General features: G+C 37.2%; 1 protein-coding gene across 1 annotated transcript in view; it reads left to right on the forward strand.

Moving 5' to 3' along the window:
• large1 (LARGE xylosyl- and glucuronyltransferase 1) overlaps positions 1-24,796 on the forward strand; it is a 129,022-nt gene that overhangs the window by 72,220 nt on the left and 32,006 nt on the right. The window contains exons 7-8 of the mRNA XM_067474409.1: positions 20,235-20,339; positions 23,932-24,044. Of these exons, the coding sequence (XP_067330510.1) occupies positions 20,235-20,339; positions 23,932-24,044 (218 nt within the window). The remainder of the gene's footprint in view (positions 1-20,234; positions 20,340-23,931; positions 24,045-24,796) is intronic.

Below are 24,796 nucleotides of genomic sequence, written 5' to 3' on the forward strand. Positions count from 1 at the left end.
ATCTCACCGTTGTTGGTTCAATCCCCGGCTCCTCCGGTCATCACCTTTGCCACTGACACTGACGAAGTGTCCTTTGAGCCCCAGTGTTGTCCCCCATCAGTGTGAGTGTGTGTGTGAGATTGTGAGTGTGAATGGGTGAATAAGAAGCAGTGTAAAGCGCTTTGAGTGCCAATAGGTAGAAAAGCTCTATATAAGTGCAGACCATTTACAACGTCCAGTAAAACAATAATATAGATTTCTTTTTGGCTTTTGCTCTATAGGGAGAGTAACCTGTTCAATGTAAATTAGAACTAAAAATGGCAAAATAAAAACCGCTTTCCTTAGAAACCCCTGTCTATACTTGTCTTGAGAAAAGAGCCAAAAAATCAAATATTTCTTTAAAACATAGTCTCCAAAGACAAGCTACAACTGATGTTTGATGCCTAAACTATTAAAACAAAACCATATGAGCTCTAGCTTGGTTCTGGTAATTTCTTATACTATTCTTATACTAACCAGTGATTGCATTAGTAACAATAATAGTTGTAATAGCGTAATTGTTAGTTTCAGCCTTCAGGAGCTTCCTGATGACAGCATAGTTGGCATAAAGGTCTGTCAGAGCAACAGTTAGCCCAGGGGTGGGTGTGTTCCCATACTTTTCATGACTCATGTGGGAGAAAATTATCACCATGACTCATGGTGTAGGATTTTTTATCAATCAGCTTGATAAAAGTCGTATGCTAAACCTGCAGCGTTTTTATGATTTTTCTTCTTCATCTTTGAACAATTGTCCACATCTCTGGAACTCTAGTAAAAAGATGGAACAGCATTCTTCTCATTTAGTGTTTGATGATGCACTGTATAACTCTTGGGTCCCATAGGTGTTCAGATAGTTGAGGTCTGATTCTATATTCACCAAAAAATTCAGTCATTATATTTGTGTCATGCATTAATGCATGGAAGATGTGTGCCCACTAATTTAAGTTCCTCTTTAGTTTGTAATTAATCTGCATAATATCTAAATGTACCATGTAACAGGCAACACAATAAGACCAGTACAGAATGTAAAAATCTGTTGACCCTGCACGTATGTGCAGTGTTCCCAGCTGTAGTGCAGGTGGTCAGATACCAGTAGTGACCTCTGTACATATATAATAGGACGAGTTGGTGGAGTCTTACCAAAGACTCTGAGGGAGGTTTTCAAAATGAAGTAATGGATATTATGGTCCGCATAAAACAAATCAGATCCATGTTCTTGCACCTTGACCTCACTGGGCCCTGTTGCGTGTAATTTGGTACGTTTTTTACACATTCTACTTCAATTACAACAGCTATGTTTTATTATTAGCAAATATATGTTTATAATCATTCCTCAGGTTCCATATAGTGTAGGGTGTAGGAGTTATGGGCTGTGAGATTTGAGGGTACAGTTGTCAGAGAGCTGTAAAGCAACCTAATGATTGGCAGATTTTTTGTGCAAGTTAAGCTGTCAGTTTGGGGGTGTTCAAACTGTTTTAGAAACTCACGCACTTATACGCACACACCTTTCTTTTCTGGATTTGGGGGATCAATCTATAAGTCCGTCGCTTTATTTTGTAATTGGCCAGTTTAACACTTAACTATTTCTCATACTTTTCATGCAAATATTTAGACAATCAATGCAGCACTGGTTGGGAATCCAGCAAGGTCTCTATAATGAGATAGAGGACAGGCACATGTGGAGGCAATCCTGTGAACATATATGTGGCTGGTAGGGAAGGGGGGGTGGGGCAAGGAAGGCCAGCTGCAGGAGGAGGAGGAGAGTAGCCAAGGATTTATGCTTAGTGCTGGCCTATAGGGCCCCAAAGCCAGCAAGACTTTGGATCAATGGTAAACAGTTGACTTCAATGCAGCAGCTCTGCCACCCCCTCTTTTTTCTGTTCAGTTTGGCTGAACTGCCTAGCCCCATTACGTTTAAAGCAATACAACTGTCCACTAAGATACACTCAATAAACGCTGCTCTCAGGTTTTAGTGTTCTCCAAATTACCACTTGATATGCAAACTTATATAGATGGTTAAGAGAGTTGTTACAGTGCCGTCATTCAGCCAGCACAGCGCCTCTTTTCATCTTATTATTAAATTTTCCATCTCCTATAAGCTATCAGTGTAGAATAAAATGGTAATTAAAGCAACATATTAATAAATGTCATCATATAGTTTCTCACTCACGTGACATTTAGTCTGTGCGCTTCTGTAGCACTAATTTCTGTCGTGCTTCATTACTCTTTTTAATTTCACCTACTTCACCCTTGTTTCGAGTGGGAGGTGTTTCACATTAAAAGCCAGGCATTTAAATCAAAGGCTTTTAATGTAAAATATCTACAAAAAAACTTTTGAGCTTTATTAGTGTGTTTGTATACACTGGTTACAATCACATTATATAATTCGGGTAGGTATTTACATATATTACAATTACATTTTCTGCTATGCATATTGTATATGTAACAAGGTTTTTAATTGGCTTTTTATAAAAGCACAATGTGCAGACAAGGAGAGTAGTGAGTGGATTTTCTTAATGAAAAACAAAACAAAAAGGCATTGCACTGTGTAATAATTTACACAGTGCAATGCCTTTTTGTTTTTAAACCATGCCTGACCAAAGTGTGACTAATGCTGAGTGGATGTGCAACATGTCAGGCAACAAAAACTGTATATTTAAATATATGTAAAACACGCCACAGAGAGCCTCCATACCAAAGTCTTTCTACACAATACAGAGTAATAGAGCAAGTAAATACAGCTGAAACAAATAATGTATTCTACCTTCTCATCCACCAGTGCTACTACTGATCATGGTCTACTGTATTTTTAGTGTTGTGATTTTTTACCTTTTTTTAACTACGTTCTCACAGTGCTGTTTAAAAAACATTCAGGCTTTTTCTATTACTATACAGGTAAAATTAGTAAGCCATGTTCCCAAAACGAGTCCAAGCTAGAGGAGCAGCAGATTTCCAGCAAGCAGTTTTGTTAAGTGCATGTAAACTCATTCCCTGGTTACCTGAAGAACATTGTTAGGAACAAGTGCAGTTACTGCACCAAACCATAAACAGAAGAGAATGATCTTTTGTCTGTAACATTGTCTTTATTGTGGTCAGATCTTTGCATAAGTAACAATTATGAAGCTAAACAATCTGTTTTTTAACAAATCAAATCCAAATGGTTTGTTCTAGTCTATTTTATTATTAACAAATCGGAGTCTGACAAAGAAACAGCCTTATCTGTCATGTCAGCTCAGACATTTTACTATTAGTTCCCCGTGTTCAACCCCTGTGGACAGTTTATTGTATTGTAATGCTAATGGCACTTTACAGCTGCTGCAGATGTTGTTATAAAAAGGTGTCTGATTTGCTGTGTCTTTAGAAAAGTTGTTTTTTTAATTAGTAAAGAATTGGCGTCTTCTCCATTTTGCAGACTGCAGATTGGATTCTTCTTGTTCATGTGATGGTTGTTGCAGTCTCCTGCTGGGAGCTCCCCCTGCAGGGCAGGGCAGGACACTAAACTGAATTTACTTATTTTGTCTGAATTTATCAACTATTTTTGCCAAAGATGCCCAATATAAATAGTACACTAATTGATTGTTACTATTTGTTTGTTTTTGGATATTAACAAGCTACTGATTACTGAAGTTCTTGAATCAGAGCCAATTTCATTAAATGATTTGTTGATATAAACGTTTAAACTCTGAGATTATGAATCACCTGGTGGCTTTACTAGAGAAGGAGTCTCAAAATGTTTTTGGGTCCACAGAGGCATTCAGTCCATTTTGTTGTTCAGAGTTGTTATTGAGTGAAACCTCTCACCAAATACATACAATATGGCGGCTGTAGCTCAGTTGGTAAGGCAGCCGTCTACAGACCAGGATCGGTTTGGATCGGCCCAGCTACGTGTCTAAGTGCCTTTGGGGAAGACACTGAACCTCAAGTTGCTCCCGGTGGGTCAGGTGAGCAGCTTGCTTAACAGCCACTGCCATTGGTGTGTGAATAGGTGAATGGGAATCATTTTAAAGTGCTTTGGATAAAAAAACTATAAAAGTGGCCATTTACCATTTACAGTCTTCGGCAGACAGTGAAGCCTTTTGCTAAACTAATGTGCAGAGATCACACACACTGACAACACGTTTCATTTGTCCCTTTATCTTGGTATGGACTTTAAAAATGTCTGAATTCTTGTTTGGGGTATTGATTTGTATCATATTAAAGTGAGGATTGTCTGCATGCTTTGCTTGGTGTTATTCTCAAGATGTTTATTGTTGGTCATAACAGTATGTTGAGTATGTTTTCCCAATCTAATGTAATCATTGGCAGAATGAAGTCCATATTTCATAGCTGGTTTGCTCACATTGTCAGTTAATGGTCGTCTCTATTTTATGGATTATTCAGCTGCTGCCTGCAGGCTTTTCTTTTCATCACTGTCCTGTGTTTTCTGTATGACCCTGGTTTGAGAAGATGAAACTATATATATATATAGAGAGAGAGAGAGAGAGGGAGGGAGACAGACGGAGAGAGCGAGGGAGAGTGAGAAAAAAGAGAAAAAGGTCTGTATCCATCCAATGTCATGAATGACTGCTGCCTGTCTGGATTTTATTAGCATTAACCTTTTAGTTCTAATCAGAAGATATTGAGGTTGACACGTTGACAAAAGCGTCAAAGAATCTATGTTACCAGCAGTCAGGTGCAGAGCCCTGCGGTAAATTAGCACTCCGTGCAAGACCTCATATTTGATTTTGGTCTCATTCCCATACCCCCAGGGAGTACAATCAAAAACCCTTGCCGCATTGACAAATTTTAGGGTGTGAACCATGGATGTAGAAGGCAAGCAGGTTAAGGTCAGATGTTTAAAGAAGAGATAAGAAAGATGTAGAAAAGTGTGTTGTAAGGCATTTAAACTAATTCCTCAATATGTCTCAGGAGTTGTATATAGGGCAGAGGTCTATTTCTCTTTAACAGGAATGTTCTGTGTAAAATATTTTGTGAATTATGGCTACAGCTTTTGTATCTAGAATTGATTAATTATGGACTATGGAATTTGTCCATAGATATAGATTTAAATTACATTTCAGTATATAGTCATATAGTATATATATATATATATATATATATATATATATATATATATATATATATATATATATATATATATATATATATATATATATATATATATATATATATATATATATATATATATATAGTCCTATAGTATATATTTCAAGGATAAACAAGGAGCCTTGTTTATACATATATACAGAAATGTATACTGTAGAGCTGGGACCCAAGACACAACAAACACTTTGGTGTGGCAGTGCACAAATGTGGCTAACAGTGGAACCAGACAGACAGGGCAATTACTTTCTCCTTTGTCAAACAAAGGTTCACCTGCTCCTGCTGAAGTAGTTATGGTAAGAACAACATGCCAATATTCACTGTTTTTCTAAGCCGAGTCCCAGTAGCTCATTTGCTCTGTCTTAAAGGACTCGGAAAATGCCTCAACAGTGAGCTTTTTCTTCTTTTAGTTTAAACAACTTTTGTACAGTCGAGACAAATGCTGCTCTCGGGTTCTGTTTTGCAAGGGAATCAAAAGAAATTTATTTGGTTTCAGCCAAATTGTATCTCCTATCATGCAGGATATATCCATGTGTTAAATTATCATCCATAGGTCTCAATACATGGAATTCTTTCAATATAAGTTACACTGGGTAGTGCCAGTATGTTATTCACAGTGAATATTCAGTTGTTACACCTTCAGTATTTGGATCCATATATGTGAATGCGAGTTAGAGACAACATAGGAATTCCTTGACCACCAACTGTTTTTTGGACCCAGCTGTCCCCTAGAGAATGAGCTTTTAATCCATCAGTGGTTTCTTTGAGATTGTGTGTGTGTGTGTGTGTGTGTGTGTGTGTGTCTGTGTGTATGTGTGTGTGTGCGTGCGTCTGTGTGAGAGAGAGAGAGAAAATGACAAACAGATCAACATTGTAACTGATGTTAACAATGTCACCCACCTCTGGCTGTGCATTAAATCTTTTAGTGTGATCACACTGAGCTAATGACACGTTGACAAAAGCGTCAAAGAATCTATGTTACCAGCAGTCATACAGCTTCTTACTTCACTGTTTTATCTACATGATCAACTGTTCACCCTCCGCTTTCTGAACTGATATGAAAGAGATCAGAAATAGTGGAGGCTGAGGAAGAGTTACAGTCAGGCACAGGGAAACACAACCTTATCAGTGTGCAGGGACTTGTCTCTATATAATTTTGAGTGACATAAGCAATAATTGCTTATCACTGCTGCGATTAAGTCTTTACACAAAGCTGCTGAGCTAGAATAGGCCTTATACACTGACACTGAGATTGTAACCTTACTAGCATCCTGCATCCTCAGGCCTATCACTGTTGCATAGAGAAGCTTTACCTCCCTGTAGTCTTTTCTTGGTGGCCAACTCATCTGAGAGTGGTCATAAAAAGTTGTAGCTCACTATTTGCAGAATAAGCTTTAAGTGCCCCTCCACAGCTTTCACTGAGGATCTGCTCCCCACAATGCACTTGTTCAAAGACATACTGTTTACTGTAACTAACATATATAATGTATTTAACCAGGTCTCTACCATCATTAGCACTGTAAAAATGCAAGCAAGACTTGTTGAACTTTTTTAGATGGAATGTTAATGAGATTTGGAGAGGGAAGGATGAAAGCAGAGAGATGAGAAAACAAACAATTCAAACTTAAACTGAAAGAGGTCTCATACATCAAAGTGAGGGCCAAAAGCCCAATTCATTCTGGTCTGCTTTCATGTTGGACTGTGACAAAACTGAACTACTCCTGAGCATTAGGTTTTGGTGAAATTTAATAGCATGAGAGAACTTTATTTATTACAATCAGCCTTTTCCCAGGCAGTTGTGTAAAGTCAAGATTTTACAATTTCATCTTTAAATTAATAATGCTTCTCTTCCTGCTGCCCACAGACTAGATCAAAATCTAAATATCCTTCCATCTGGTGGTGCAGTGGTGCTACAGCTAATCAGCTAGTAATGTGGTGTTGGAGTAATGCTTGTAATTGTATTTTCTTTTTTCTGAGGTACTTGGTCCAAAAATATAATAAGTTTATCATAAGTTTTTTCTTAAATTTGTTCTTTATGGAAGGAGTAAATTTGTTCTTTAAGGAAAAGTCTTTATCAGATTTATTAAATTCAATTCAACTTTATTTATATAGCGCCAATTCACAACAAAGTCATCTCAGGGCACTTTACAGAATAAAGTCAAGATTATAAAGATGTATAGAGAGAACCCAACAATTCCCCCAAAGCAAGCCATAGGCAACAGTGGAGAGGAAAAACTCCCTTTAACGGAAGAAACCTCCAGCAGAACCAGGCTCAGGGTGGACGGCCATCTGCCTCGACTGGTTGGGGTGAGTGGAAAGTGGAGAGAGAAAAGAACAGAGCAACAAAAAGCAACAACAAAACATCGGGCAGGATGGTAGGACCAGTAGCTGCATGCTGGAAGACACACAGCTTCAAAGCCGGGGGCACCTGCAGAAAGGGACAGAGAGAGGGGGACAGAGGAGGACAGAGACAACTACGGAAGAGAACACACAGAGTTAATAAGATACAGTGGTGACAATTGCGGGGTGAGAGGAGAGGAGAGATGTTCAAGAGGAGGAAAGGGGCTCAGTGCATCGGGGGGTGGGTCCCCCAGCAGTCTAAGCCTATGGCAGCATAACTATAACTGACTATATGCTTTATTAAAGAGGAAGGTTTTAAGCCTAGACTTAAAAGCAGAGAGGGTGTCTGTTTCCCGAATCTGAACTGGGAGCTGGTTCCACAGGAGAGGAGCTTGATAGCTAAAGGCTGTACCTCCCATTCTACCTTTGGAAATTCTGGGAACCACAAGTAGGCCTGCATTCTGAGAGTGAAGTGGTCTACTGGGATAATATGATGCTATGAGGTCTTCTATATATGATGGAGCCTGAACATTCAGAGCTTTATATGTAAGAAGCAGGGTTTTAAATTCTATTCTAAATTTAACGGGAAGCCAATGGAGAGAAGCTAGTGAAGGTGAAATATGATCTCTCTTGCTAGTTCCAGTCAGCACTCTTGCTGCAGCATTTTGGATTAATTGCAGGCTCTTTAGGGAGTTACTGGGTCATCCTGACAGTAGGGAATTACAGTAGTCCAACCTAGAGGTAACAAATGCATGGACCAGTTTTTCGGCATCACTTTGAGACTGGATGCTCCTAATTTTGGCAATGTTCCGTAGGTGGAATAAGGCTGTTATAGAGATTTGTTTTATATGTGAGGTAAAGGACAAATCCTGATAAAAAATAACTCAAAGGTTCCTTGCAGTAGTACTGGAGGCCAGACTTATGCCATCTAGAGTAACAATATGGTTGGACATCATATCTCTGAGACTTTTGGGCCCAAATACTATGACTTCAGTTTTGTGTGAGTTTAGAAGTTAAAAAAAAATAAATAAATCTGTTATATCTGTTCTCAACATGTGAAAACATTCTAAAACTGTGAAAATTGTTTACATCTGTAGATTTTGTACTTACCTAAACGCAAATCCCCAATAAGGAAACACTGGTGAATGTTGAAATCTTTGTAAAAACTACTAAGCGGATTTATGAAGACATTTCTTCCTAAGAGTTAATTATGCCCAATTTGCTTAAAAACACACAAAAAAATATAATCCATTAAAAAACTTCAAAGGCCTGGCTGAATAAAGAAATTAATCTCTATCTAACTAGCTTTAATGAAAGCTAATTGGATTCAGGTGTAATCAAACCTATTATTCATTAATGACATTCATTTTCTTTGTAACAGTCTTATTATGCAATAGGGTAATTTCAGGATGATTTCTAGCTTTAATTTTCTGCTCTATAGTTTTTTTAGTTTTCTAGTGGTTTCTTGTAATCTCGTGTGTATTGGGTCAGATACTCCAATTCAGTGTTCAGTCTATGAGCGCTGAGGGAAGAAAAGAGCAACAATGGGACTTTGAGTTTGAAAGTTGTGTGATTGGTGGTGGGTGGCCTTGCAGGTAAGAGTTGGCTGGAATTTTTCCACAGGATCAATAAGACCTTAGGAAATTAAAAACTGTTGAATTTGAAAAATGATTCCACCTCCTGCCAAACTCTTTCAATTAATCCTTCAAATTAGTGGATATTAAAAGGTAGTTAGCTCCTTTAATATTTTATCCAAAAATTTTCTCAAAATTATCCAGATCAGTGAGTTTTTACAGCACGAATATTGGGACATTTCTGGACATTTTCAAAAGAAGAATGATAGGAAATTGCACATAAGAAATATACAGGAAACCTAGTTCCACCCTGTTCTACTGCTGCAGTTAATATCCGCCCTAAATGACTCGATGATAATGCCCTGCACTATGCCTTACCTCACTCTCATGTCATTTGCATTCAACAGAAGTAAGGACAGATGATGCTTTGGCAGCGTAACCTTCCTGCTATCTGTTCTTGACTCAGGAACACTTAAGTATATTGCTGTTTTCTAAGTGCATAAGAAATAATTGTCTTCTAATTCAGTAGTTTAAACTTAATGTGACACAAGAGCTTTTTAGCTGATCACTTGGTCTTCAAGGGTACTGTGGCTGACAGGGAGACTTCCCTTGCTTTTTCTTTCTACCTATTAGACCTATACCATGTTGAATATTTGTTATTTGAACCAGCGTTCAGAGAAACACCACTGAATTTAAATGCACCGTCTATCCTTTCTGATGTCACACACACACCAGACCAACCACTTAGAAGCATAGAAGATTAAGGACCATTTCTTAAATCCTCAGTGACTGTTTTTTATTAATTAAATATTGAATTAAAATAATACATGTTATGATTGTCCCCTAATCGTTTAGTCCACATGTCACAGTGAGCAAAACACTGAATCTCACTCCTCAGTTATAAGTCACATTAGATAAAAAGCAAAATGACTAAATCTAAATTTTTTTTTCTTTACATATGGTTGAACAATTATGATTTATGTTTGAAACACCACTAGACCTGAGGCCTGAGGGCCTGCATACTGCAGTTCCAACCAAAAATATTTTGATTAATTATTTATTGTGACTTTAAAGTGTGACATAACATAATCATTTAAGTTCGCAATAGCTGTTTACTGCATCTATTTCCTGTGTATATTTGAAATAATGAGCTTTTCAAACTTGGACTTGATTTGCAAATGAAATTCTGGTATTTCTTTTACTTTTGAAAGCTCAAGACCAGAGCAGCAATGCTCGGGGAAGCAGACTGCAGTGGGACAATAAAATATTGCTGTTTAGACTTAGTTCTTTTTTGCTGGCTTGCTGTGTCTCTTTTGGACACAACACTAACTACGACAAAGGCGGACACCTATCCCAGCTGTCATCGGGTAAGAGGTGGGGTACATCCTGGACAGGCCGCCAGTCTATCGCAGGGCCACAGAGAGACATACACAGCCAGACAATCATTCACATTCACACTGACAGGCAATTTTTTAGATTCAACAATTAACCTAACTTGCATGTTTTTGGACTGTGGTAAGAAACTGGATTATAGGAGCAAATATGCAAAACGAAAACAATTCAATTCAACTTTATTTATATAGCGCTAATTCACAACAAAGTCTGGGAACTGGTTCCACAGGAGAGGAGCTTGATAGCTTTTTGAATTTGGAAATTCTGGGAACCACAAGTAGGCCTGCATTCTGATATCGAAGTGGTCTACTGGGATGATATGGTGCTAGGAGGTTTTCTATATATGATGGAGCCTGACCATTCAGAGCTTTATATGTTAGAAGCAGGGTTTTAAATTCTATGTAGATTTAATGGGAAGCCAATCTCTCTTGTTAGTTCCAGTCAGCACTCTTGCTGCAGCATTTTGGATTCATTGCAGGCTCTTTAGGGAGTTACTGGGGCATCCTGAAAGTAGGGAATTACAGTAGTCCAACCTAGAGGTAACAAATGCATGGACCAGTGTTTCGGCATCACTTTGAGACAGGATGCTCCTAATTTTGGCAATGTTCCGTAGGTGAAAGAAGGCTGTTCTAGAGATTTGTTTTATATGTGAGTTAAAGGACAGATCTTGGTCAAAAATAACTCCAAGGTTCCTTGCAGTAGTACTGGAGGCCAGACTTATGCCATCTAGAGTAACAATATGGTTGGACATCATATTTCTGAGATTTGTGGGCCCAAATACTATGACTTCAGTTTCGTCTGAGTTTAGAAGTAAAAAATTGTGGGACATCCAGGCCTTTATGTCTTGTAGGCTTGAAGATTTATTAACTGATTATTTTCATCTGGTTCCATAGATAAATATAGCTGGGTATTATCAGCATAGCAGTGGAAATTTATGGAGTGTTTTCTAATTATGTTGCCTAAATGAGACATATATAAAGTAAAAAGTATTGGTCCTAACACAGAGCCTTGTAGAACTCCATAGCTAACCTTTTTGTGCATGGAGGATTCATCATTAACATGAACAAATTGAAGTCTATCAGATAGATAATATTTAAACCAACCTAGTGCAGTTCCTTTAATCCCAATTTCATGTTCCAGTCTCTGTAATAAAATTTTGTGATCAATAATATCGAATGCAGCACTAAGATCTAACAGAACAAGTATAGAGATGAGTCCATTATCTGAGGCCATGAGATGATCGTTGACTTTTACCAGTGCTGTTTCTGTACTATGATGAACTCTAAATCCTGACTGAAAGTCTTCATACAAATTATTCCTATAAAGGTGATCACACAATTGTTTTGCAACTATGTTTTTCAATTATTTTAGAAATAAAGGGGAGATTAGATATTGGTCTGTTATTGGCTAAAAATATTTCACAGCACTCCTATTCACCAAAGACCTTTTCTTTTTCTTTATTCTAGCTGGCCATGTCATTGTTGTCACACAAGCCTTTAGTTCTATCCAAGCTGTGTTAATATTATTAAATGTTGGGGGTTTCGGCCCCGGCTGGCCGTGGCCTTTCTTTGTGGAGTTTGCATGTTCTCCCCGTGCTTGCGTGGGTTTCCTACTTGTGATCTGTCCAGGGTGTACCAGTTAATAATAAAAAAAAGGTCAAAGATCACTGTAAAGGTGGAACTGATTTTAACCACTTTATTTACTCACAGCTGGTTAACTCAGAATGATACATCAGCATTTATTAGTTCAGGAACATAACACACGTGTTAACATGCTACGGACTCATTTAAATTACATTTTCTTTGAAATTAGGAATTTGGATAACAGAATTTTACAATACAGTATTGCAATATCTTCATATTATTGCAATTCAACAGCTTCAGAACGCAACCTCCACGTTAACTTAATTTGTTACAGACCAGTTTTCACAACTGTGATCTCTTAAATGTCTCTCCTGATAATGCTGTTAAATAAAGCTCCCTGGGAGGTGCATTGGGAGGATGAGCTGGTGGAATGAAGAATTTATGTTAGTCCTGCTGACCTTGGCATTCATCTTTACTTGTATCAGCACCACTGACTCAGCAGTAAAAACTCCCACTGATCTCCTGGTATCCTCCACAGCTAATTTAAAAACTCCCCCCATCAGCCACCTGCATGCTGCGAAATAGATAGTGGACGGCCTGAGATTTGCTGTGTGGGGACTTTGCTTAGTGGGATATGCATACATACTATTATGTCCAACTCTGAAATACATTCCACCCAGACCCATTGTAATCACTAAACAGAATTTATTGACTTAAATCCTTTAGGGGTTCACAGGCCAGCCAGTGATTAAATTAAAGGAACATCAGGAACTAAAAAGCATAATGGGAATTATTTAGTTTTGACAATTAAGAAAGTTGATGCAGTGGCTTTGACTAACAGCTTTAAGTGTTGTTCAACTGGTGACATAAAAAGTAAACGATACACTTAAGAGTGATGCTTTATAGGCTGCTTAACCCTGCACTAATCAGGATTTTCTTTAATAAATAATCCTCAATATGACAAAACCACACAGTCTTCAAAAACCCAGCTCTATGGACCATTGTAGCTCCTAGGAGCCAATTGTTCTCATTGATAAAGCCACTGTAACACTGTAAACATGGTGAAGTTTTTAGAATAGAATAGAAACTTTATTGTAATTGTAGGAGCCTAAATGCAGTTTATGTTTGGTTGATTACAGCAATTTAAGTTAATAGATAAAGTCTTAAAATAAGTGGAAGAAATATTTGCCATATTCAGCAAGTTTGTTTAATTTTTTGGATGGGTATTGTGTTTGGTTGATTTCAAAATGCTTTATATCTGAAAGAAACTATGATTGTTATTTTTGAATAAATAAGTACTTTTATTCTGATAGAATAGAGGGAGGGGAAGTCAGGTGACAGGTTACGAAAACAGGGTTTTTTGGGGAAATTAGAGGACAGTGAAGCCAGATAGTTTTTTGACCTCTCTCTCTCTTTACGTCTCTCTTTTTATTTTTGTTTTTGAGTGTTTCGTGCCAATGATGTTCTGTTGAAATTTCTGCATGTTGAAGACTGTTATGTACACGTTATACGTGTGTCTAAGTAAACATGTCAATTTCATCGAGTGGTCCTGTGGATTTGTGGATGTGGACTGAGTGACACGAGAGCGTCAAGCTAAGGCTACAATTTGGAAACCTATAGTAATTCAATTCAATTCAATTCAACTTTATTTATATAGCGCCAATTTACAACAAAGTCATCTCAAGGCACTTTACAGAATAAAGTCCAGACTACACAAGTATGTAGAAGCAACCCAACAAATCCCCCTTGAGCAAGCCCTAGGCAACAGTGGAGAGGAAAAACTCCCTTTAATGGGAGAAACCTCCAGCAGAACCAGGCTCAGGGTGGGTGGCCATCTGCCTTGACCGGTTGGGGTGAGTGGAAAGTGGAGAAAGAAAAGAAAAGAGCAACGAAAAGCAACAACAAAAAGCAACAACAAAACAACAAGAAAAGCAACAACAAAACAACAAAAAAGCAACAACAAAACAACAAAAAAGCAACAACAAAGCATCGTACAGGTTGTAGGATATAGAATTAATGGTATACAGTGGTGACAAGTAAATGTATAGAGAAAAGCTAGTTCAGGTTGAGTGAGCAGTTTAACTATAAGCTTTATCAAAAAGGAAGGTTTTAAGCCTAGTCTTAAAAGTAGAGAGGGTGTCTGCTCCCCGAATTTGGATTGGAAGCTGGTTCCACAGGAGAGGAGCTTGATAGCTAAAGGCTCTGCCTCCCATTCTACTTTTGCAAACTCTGGGAACCACAAGTAGGCCTGTATTTTGGGATCGAAGTGGTCTAATCGGGCGATACAGGACTATGAGATCTTTTAAATATGATGGAGCTTGACCATTAAGAGCTTTGTATGTAAGGAGGAGGGTTTTGAACTCTATTCTAGATTTTATGGGAAGCCAATGAAGAGAAGCTAGTGAAGGTGAAATATGATCTCTCTTTCCTAATCCAGTCAGCACTCTTGCTGCAGCATTTTGGATTAATTGAAGGCTTTTTAGAGAGTTATTAGGACACCCCAGAAGTAGGGAATTACAGTAGTCCAACCTAGAAGTAACAAATGCATGGACCAGTTTTTCGGCATCACTTTGAGACAGGATGCTTCTAATTTTAGCAATGTTCCGTAGGTGGAAGAAGGCTGTTCTAGAGATTTGTCTTATATGTGACGTAAATGCCAAATCCTGGGCAAAAATAACTCCAAGGTTCCTCACCGCAGTACTGGAGGCCAAAGTTATGTCATCTAAAGTAACTATATTGTTAGACAGCATATTTCTCATGTTTTTAGGCCCAAAGAGGATGATTTCAGTTTTGTCTGAATTTAGAAGTAGGAAATTGTAGGACATCCAGGTCTTTATGTCTTTTAGACATGCTTCAAGTTTGACTAATTGGTTAGTATCTTCTGGTTTCACAGATAAATAGAGCTGGGTATCATCTGCATAGCAGTGGAAGTTTATGGAATGTTTCCTAATAATTTTGCCTAAAGGTGACATGTACAGATTAAAAAGTATTGGTCCTAGCACAGAGCCCTGTGGAACTCCATAACTAACTTTGGTGCATAAAGAAGAGTCATCATTAACATGAACAAGTTGGAATCTGTCTGACAGATAAGATTTAAACCAATGTAATGTGGTTCCTTTAATCCCAAATCCATGTTCTAGTCTCTGTAATAAAATGTTGTGGTCAATGGTGTCAAATGCGGCACTAAGGTCTAGTAAGACGAGTACGGACACAAGTCCGTTATCTGAAGCGAGGAGAAGATCATTGGAGACTTTTACCAGTGCTGTTTCTGTACTGTGATGAGCTCTAAATCCTGACTGAAAGTCTTCATACAAATTATTCCTGTAAAGGTGATCACATAATTGTTTTGCAACTACTTTTTCCAGGATTTTAGAGATAAACGGGAGATTTGATATTGGTCTATAGTTGGCTAAATCACCTGGATCAAGACAGGGTTTTTTAAGTAATGGTTTGATTACAGCAACTTTATAGGCCTTTGGTACATAGCCAGTTTCTAAAGATAAGTTAATCAAATCTAATATGAAAGTGTCTATTAAAGGTAGAACATCTTTAAGCAATTTGGTTGGAACAGGGTCTAAAAGACATGTTGTTAGTTTTGAGGAGGCGATAGTTGAACTTAGCTCAGTGAGATCTATGGGTGAAAAACAGTCTAAGATGGATTGGGGCCTTATTGAGGATTCTAGAGCTGTTGTACATGAAGATCTATCTGTAATATTTGTAGGGAGGATCTGGTGAATCTTTTCCCTAATGGCTGCAATTTTATCAGTAAAGAAAGTCATAAAGTCATTGCTGCTCAAAGTTAAGGGTATACTAGGCTCAACAGAACTATGGCTCTTAGTCAGCCTGGCTACAGTGCTGAACAGAAACCGGGGGTTGTTCTTGTTTTCCTCTATTAGTGCGGAATAATATGCTGTTCTGGCATCACGGAGAGCTTTTTTGTACATTTTTAAACTGTTTTTCCAGGCTAACCGGGATTCTTCTAAATTAGTGGAACGCCACTTCCTCTCTAATTTTCGTGACGCCTGCTTTAAGCTGTGCATTTGTGAATTGTACCATGGAGGTCGGCTCCTCTGATTCACTGCCTTTTTTTTCAGAGGGGCAACTGTATCTAGTATCATACGCAATGAGGCTGCAGAATCGTCAACTAAGTAATCAATTTGTACAGGAGTAAGATGGCTACTCACCATAGTATTGACACATGGTGGTGAAAAAGATGAAGAGATAATTTCTTTAAAAATATTCACAGCATTTTCAGATAAACATCTGCTGTAGTGGAATTTTTTCCTAACTGCTGTATAGTCCGTTATTGTAAATTCAAATGTTATTAGAAAATGGTCAGACAGAAGAGAATTATGAGGAAATACTATTAAATTATCAGTTTCAATGCCATATGTAAGTACAAGGTCCAATGTGTGACTAAAACAGTGAGTGGGTTTATTTACATTTTGGGAAAAACCAATTGAATCTAGTAATGAATTAAACGCAGTGCTCAGGCAGTTACTGTCAGCATCTACATGGATGTTAAAGTCACCCACTATAATGACTTCATTGAGCAAATCTTTACACGTTACAATGAAATGTGATCTCTGCATTTACACAGACTTGACATCATAGCCGGATACTACCCATTGAGTGAAACCACTACATGATGCAATAATAATATAGGATGCATGGTGGTTGAGTGGTTAGTGCTGCTGCCTCACAGCTAGAAGGTCCCTAGGTCTAATTACCAGCTGGCTGTTGTCTTTCTTCGTGGAATTGGCATGTTCTCCCCGTGCTTGTTTGGATTTCCTCTGGGTATTTTGGTTTCCTCCCACAGTCCAAATACATACATGTTAGGTTAATTGGTGAATTTAAATTTAAATTGCCCATAGGTGTAAATTTGAATGTGAGTGTGAATAGTGTATGCAGTGTATGTCTTTCTGTGTAGGCCCTGAGATAAACTGGAGACCTGGTCAGGGTAGACCATGCCTCTCGCTCAATGACATCTGGGATATGCTCTAGCCCCTCAGCAACCCCGAACAGGGAAAGTAGTAAAGATAATGGAATAATATGGACAAAAGTGTAAAGAGTAGTAATGGATTAGCCTAATTTGTCACTTTTTAATAAAATAAAGTGGCAGAGAAATTGCTCTCTCTCCGTTTGCCCTACAAACAAAGCAGTTTAGAGGATCGTTTTCCAACCTGTCGGATCATGCATGTGTTTCCTTAACCATCAAACATTGTTTAGAAAATGTTGATAGACTTTAAAATAAGAAACACAATGGTGGTGTGCTTTTTTAAGTTTATTAACTATAATTAATCACACAGATTATTTGCTTAATTGCTAAGAAAAAGAAAACCTTTATAAAGATATGAAGTAGAATATAAACAGCAGAATATACTGTGAAATTTTGGCCCTTCCACTGCTGACACTGAGAATATGCAAACAGGGACTTTTCTTAAGCTAAATCATGGCACTTCTTAAGGTCTGTCCCAGTAAAAGAAGCTGTGTTTTTTATGTCTCTAATTGTCTCAATCAGTCACCACTTTGATGGCAGATGTGTGTCGTTTGTTCTACAGCCTTACTAAGGGGTTGCTTGCTCCACTAAGCTCTCATTTTTCTTTCTTAAAGCTTTCATTAAAGTTGCCACTGCACCCATCCCCACTCTCAGGACTCCTATCTCTTTTGTAATTCCCATCTTCTCAACTGTGCCTTTCATAATCTTTCACCCTAAAGCCCATGTCCCCTCTCGTCCCCCGATCTACTAGATCTCTCTTCTTTATTTGGTCCTGGCTTCTTTCTTTTTTCCTAGCCTCTGGGGTCCAAAACTTTAAATTCATGCAAGTTCAGTATTCAATTCCGTTGATATCTTCTTTCATGACAGATGTGAAGTAAAAAAATAAAAAGTTCTCTGGGTTTGTTGTTTACTCGGATTTAAAGCTGAGTTTGCATGGTTGTCTTTCTGCCAACTGTACTGTAGTTGACCCCTCCATCCTCTAAGAGATGTGATGTGGCCTGATGTCATGGTGCTGTTTTGGGAATTTTTAGTATCTATTCATTTATTTTTTACATTAAACAGAACATAAAAAATGTAATTGTTTAACTTTTTTTTAAAAAGGTTTGTGGTAATAAAGGTCATTATACTGAATAATGAAGTGGGGACTTTTCATTGATACTGGTATTTATGATGAGCTAGTATAGACTGCTTCTTTGGTGTAAGTCAAAACACATATTGTTATTATAAAAAAATTTCAAAAGAAGTCCAAAAAGACATTGTAACAATGTTCATTTGCAGCTTTTTGTGAATGAGTAACAGATATCTAAATTTGACATTGAAATTTAAACTAAACATAGAAATTTAAACAAAGTTTGACATAGTCTCTCTCTCCTGAAGAGACCTTCCAGTTTTGCCTTGTCTTGTATGTCAGTGGACATCCAAAACAGAACATCCACATGTCATACCTATTGATCTAGTCATACCTAGTGATCTTTACTGGATGTCCAAATACTGAACCTGTATTGGACTATGAAATACATGTAAAAGAAGGACTTATCTGGACATGTGGTTTGAACCTTTGTCATACATCTCACAAATGTAAAAACAGGGACCTGCATCAACCTCAATGATATCTTCTTCGCGTGCTCATCACATCTTTGCTGGGATCTGTCATTTATTTAATTATAACAGGTTTAATTGGTTGTGTTGATATTTTGCCATTTAAAAAAATCATCTCCAACCTGAACAGTTTTCTGTTCTGTTACTTTATCCATTGTTGCATCCTGACTTCATTTCTGATCCATCTCCTTTTTCTTCCTTCACTCTCTGATATATTAGATCCCCCTGTTTGTCTGACAGTGTCAAGCAATTATTCTCTAATATGCAAAGTACTTATTACAGTAGTTGTAATTTTAAAAGATATTCTCTCATTTGGTATTTTGATGGTGGTAGGTGGACAGCACTGTGTAACAGGTTTTGGATCAACAAAAATAAATTGTGTCAGGCCTTTTGAGTTATGATAATTTTTGGTGAAATTAACTAGAAGCAACAAACTACAGTACATAGAGGGAATTAGCTTTTAAGCTAGAATGAACTGCATTTTATTTCCCATCTTCTTAATTATTGGCTGTATAAACGTGTTTTTAAGTCAACTACTCATAAATATTAAGTTGCTTTAATTAGTTATTCAAAATTTTCCATAGAAGAAAAAACATACTTTGTATTTTTAAAGTACATCATTTGACTGTACACGATACACAAAAATAAGTTGCTGTAATTACCAACATACTTATTATTTCAACACAACTCATGAAAATAAGATTTCAAATTAAAACATCACTTAAGCCCGTAAATTAGAATTTTTATCTTGAAAATATGCATTTACTTATTAAGTGGTTGTAAAATAATTACTTTTAAGACTGTACAGTAAGTGTCTAGCTGGTTTGAGATGTTGTGACTGTCAAGGTCATAGCAAATGATTCACGCCATTTTCATATTTATCAAACCATATAGTGACTCCTTCTGAGCTATAGTTAAGGGGAGATTTTCCATGTTCAATTGCATTTCAAAATTTGAAATACTCTTGTCACATGCACATTTGATTTTCTTTATTTATAAAAACAATACATAAATTAATAAGTGTAATGTTTTTGTCTCTTTAGTTAATAGGGTTCCTTTTGTCTGGTCATATTTTTTTTAATCCTTGTCAGTGTTTTTAACAAACCTTACTAGTGATGTGGTGATTAACCCTGGCTGATATTTCCAACTTGGCTGTGAATTTGTATTGCAGTACTAGCTTTTACTTTAGAATGCATTATGTGTAGTTTTGCTTTTTAAATGTATAATTTGCATTTTTTTCAGATTGTCTGGAATGTTTCTTTCTCACAGGAGTAAATTTAGCTTGCAAAAGCCATAACAGATTTATTTCATGTTAATTGAATACATCAAGGCCACAGCCTTTGCTGGTTTTGACTGTGTTTGAAAGCCTTTGAATGTATTAAAAAACAGACGAGTCAGTTTGAAGTACAAGAAAGTGAAAATGTTTCTTCATAAAATACCTCAGTATGTTATCATTGTGACGTGTTAAAGTAATGTCAAATTTTGCTCTTTGGAAACGCAATTAAAAATGAATACCCATACTAAATCATAGCAGACCTTAAAATGAATGGCATAAACAAAGTTATGAAGGAAAACAAATGCACGTAGAGAATGTTGGCTATTAGTAATAATGTTCTCTGTGTTCAGGTCAGCAGGTTCTTGGTCTGGTAGAGAACCAGAGTGACTGGTACCTGGGGAACCTGTGGAAGAACCATCGACCCTGGCCGGCTTTGGGCAGAGGATTCAACACTGGTGAGTACATGATGACATGGTGTTAGCATGTTAGCACCCTAGGCCACTATTAAAACTGTGTTTATGGTCTGTTTTAATTACTTGTTTGTAGACAAAGCTGCAAAATATCCCATTATATCAGGATTGGTTTTAGACACTGGTGTCTGTCCACTGGGCACAATTATAAATATGGAGAAGACACAAACTTGAATCCGTTATTCTCACATTAAGGTAACTCCAGATAAATAATAAAACACCCATAAAGTATACATGTATTTTTATTTTTCTGATATATTTCTGATATAGATCTGTTGTGAAGCAGATATGGGATGTTTCAGCATTTTAGCATTGTTTTCTGTGTCTGATTTTCTCAGTCACTGACCCCAGGTTCTTCTGGGGAAAAGCTCCACTCTTTGCATGTTTCTGGCATTTAGTCCCATAGTCTTTCAGTTAAAATTATTTGGGTCTTGGCATACAAATGCTTTCATGAAACACACCTTTCAAAGCATGGAGTGAGTACATGGTTGTCCTGGAAATGGGTGAAAGAGGTATAACTTGCTGCTAGAAGAGGAATATGGCAGATAGTGTTTCTGTGTTGGCTGACTGTTGTATTATACAGCTGAAATGATTACTCATAAGAATATATAAGATCATGAAAAATTAGTTGCTTGTAGTGATGAAGCTACAGACTATTATCACTTGAAAATTTAGCTCCACAGCTTCACTGAGCTCTTTACTGTAATTTACCTCAGTGTTTAGTGTTTGGTTCTGTAAACTCATTGTTTTGGTTTACTTTCATATAGAAGGCAACTGTTTTCAGAGAAAAGTGATACAGGCCTACTGTGAAATAGGCCAAAAACAGAGCAGGAACAGAGTGTTAGAATGTTCTGTAGAATGTAAAGTTGTTCTGATTTTCAACTTCAAATGATGAGTTGAATGATTGAACTGCTGAGAGTTCACTCAAATCAGCAACCAAAGTTTTAAAGAAACAAAACTGGCGAACTTCCCAGCGTGCGTTTTTTTATTTTGAACATAAATAAAACCTTTAAAAACTTTTAAGTTTGAAAAAAACACTGAGGATGCAAACTTTCACCATATACTACATTGTTTCTTTTTCAGAATGTTAATAAATGTTGGTAGACATCCGGTGAGTCTTAGATTTAAACATTTAATTTAAAATGTAATAAAAACTTTTGGCGGCAGCCTTTAATATGGTCTTTACCTTTTATCTTTTACTCCTGGTGTCCAGTCTATCTCAGGGCCAACACATTGTGAGATGTGAAATGTGAGAGGACAAAAGAATACCTGGAGGAAAACCCACACATGCCTAGGGAGAACATGCAAACTCGACACAGAAAAGCTGCAGCTATACATATTCAGTGTAGTCATAATGTAATCTGTGTTACACTATAACTCACTGTCCTGCACTTAGGTTCATATATTTTATATTTTATTTCATATATCATCTGACAATTGTCTTACTGTCCATTAATTGTACTTATACAAATAAATAGAACAAGATAACAAAATAAATGAATATAGTTAAGTTTTGAAATATCCAATCAAACAAGGGCACATGCCATGAAAGCCTATTTAAAATCAGTATCAATTGTTCAGAAGGGGACATCATCTAAATGTTTAATATAGGCATCTAGTAGACACATACACAAGGTTCAAAATATAAAAAATGCAAAATTGTAGTATTTTTAAGATGTGTTGTAAAGATTCAATTTAGACATCTACACATTTTTTTATATCTTTTCAAGATGCCTTGTGAACATTGAATCTTTGCACTGACGCAGCGTATTTATGTTGAGGTATTGGCAGTTGTTTTTATCCAACCAATGCACTCCAGAAGCAAATTAACCAAATATACTTCTAAGAGATGTGGACTAGAGAAGCATCTTTGACTCTCCAGTTGGTGGACAATCTGCTCTTTACTCCTGAGCTAAAGCCACCACTTATTTAGATGTTTAGATATTCAATGTTTTTTGGACATCCATGACAGATCATAGATGGATATCTTTGGAACCTGAAACCTGAACTCCAAAATGTGTCCAAAACAGATATTCAGGTTCCTCAATTTGAAATTGAAGCCTGAAGACAGAGATCTAGTTTCAAATAATGAATTTAGAACTATTATGTCCAATGGAATTTGAAGCCTTTTGTGGATCTGTAACAAACGTCTAAATTTGGCATAGGCCTCCAAAATAATCTTAGAAAGATATTGTTGTTTGTTACTGGGACAGATGCACAATGAAAAAAAATTGCAATAAATGGTATCTCGTGTGCACAATGAAAAAAAATTGCAATAAATGGTATCTTGTGTAACAACATTCTGGAGAATTCCACTGGATTGGATGATTGTTGTTCCAAATATTTTCTCTAAGAATGTCTACACTTTTTAGCCCGACAGTTGTGAACAAGTGACTGAGGCTGTTTCTCTGCAAGACTCTGCAAGAATACAGTGCATTTCAACAGTCATTGATAATATATGCAGGTATCCAGCAGGCTTGTTAAAAGGCTGTATGGAAAAACATTTTCACAAAGTATTGGGTGGAATTTCGTAGAGCCTCACAGCAGCTGATAGTGGAATTGATTGGATTCTACTACACCTTGTTATTATTTTTTCCTTGCCTATATATTATTCCCTCTTTCAAATTCAGTAGGTCTTTTCCTCCAGGAGACACATACCTCACTCTGTGTGCGGTTTGGAACAGGAGGATAATTTTTCTATTGAAAATATATCAAAAACAAACAGCACATCCTGCTGCATCTGCTCTGTAAATTTTGCAGTAGACACAATTCAGCAGGAGCTGTGTGAAACTCACCTGAACACATCTGAGTTGGAGAGGTCCGAATTCCTGGCAGTGTCACTGAACAGCAGCTGACAGAAACAGAAAGGCATGTATTGTGTTATGGTGTCTACAGTTTGATGAAATGGAAAATAAAATCAAATATATGTGGGGAAAAGTAAGGAAAGTGTTGCATCTACACAGAACAGCAAATTTACAGGAAACCTCCAGTTGAGCTGCAATTGGTCGGCTGTGTAGCAGTGGCCATGGCAACAGTTGGAGCACAGCGGGGTGTGAAAGAGAGTTTGTTTGGTCCGATCTGAAAAATTACTCACCATGTTTTCTATCCCTCTGGAAATTGGCTGCTTGGTTTTATTTGTAGCAGCCAGGAAGTCTTCTTTTATTAACCAGGGAATTCAGGAAGTTTGTGTTTTGGATTTTCCTCTTTGTTTGGGCACAGCTTAACAGAGACATAAGCTTTTAACAATTATTTATGTTTTGGGGAGGAATTTTTGTTTTTTTATTAAATAGTTTTTTCAGTCTAGTCGTAAAGCTACGTCTACACTTTTAAGTGGTAAATGGTCTGCACTTATATAGCGCGATTTTATACCTATTGGCACTCAAAGTGCTTTATACTGCTTCTTATTCACCCATTTGCACTCACAATTCCACAAAATACTGTGTCTCCATGGGCGTGTGTGCTATGCAGCTGGCCAACACTCACATCGAGCGACGAAGTTGGGGTTCAGTGTCTTGCTCAAGGAAACTTCAACATGTGAAGCTACTATATTTCCTGTGTGTGTGTGTACACTTTCCAGGGGTGATTTTGCTTCTTCTGGATCGGCTACGGAAGCTCCGATGGGAACAGATGTGGAGGCTGACTGCTGAGAGGGAACTGATGAGCATGCTGTCTACCTCTTTGGCAGACCAGGTAACAAACACCTTCATACCTTAGACATGTATATTTTTCACATTTTACATGTCTTTAGAAAGGCAGAAAGGCTAACAAGAGGCTAATTGAGCCTACAGAGGTTTTCAGCAACACACAGCTGTCCAAACCTTTGTGGGCTGCATGACCTGATTTAGCTAGAGATTGTGCTCATGCAAGAGGAATGGGTTTATCCAAGAGGTTAACATGCTAAAAGTTGGAAGTTTGGTTGTGCTGATGTGGAACCCGTATGACAGTGATGTAGTTTGTTTAGACCCTAACAGTAGATTTTCACTTATTTTACTATGGTTGTGTTTATAGATCTTAAATCATAAAAGTGACATTCATCTGTGAAGATTATCTTGCTGAACATTCTGTTTGTCTCATGGCTTTTTTTCTCAATAATGGAAAAGTCTGATTTTGTCGGGGGATCTACTAAGATTGTACTGTAACATCCTTGTTGGCCTAATATATCGTAACCCTACGGCTCTCTAAATTAGTGTAGATTTTTAAGCAGCACTTCACAGCTTTATAATAACACAGTAATAGTTGGTTAATATATCAATAACATCAAAGTCATAGGGTTTTGTTGCTAATAAAATATAAATACTTTAGTAATTACTGTACCAAGTACAGTAAAGCACTTGGGTAACCACTAGAAAAGCACTACTAAATGCAAACCATTTTCTATATTACCCTAATAAAACGTTGTCTCCAAAATATCATTCATTATTTCTTTGGTATTATATTTGTTA

This window comes from Channa argus, chromosome 14 (genome assembly GCF_033026475.1).
Source record: "Channa argus isolate prfri chromosome 14, Channa argus male v1.0, whole genome shotgun sequence".
In the NCBI taxonomy this organism is placed as follows: domain Eukaryota; kingdom Metazoa; phylum Chordata; class Actinopteri; order Anabantiformes; family Channidae; genus Channa; species Channa argus.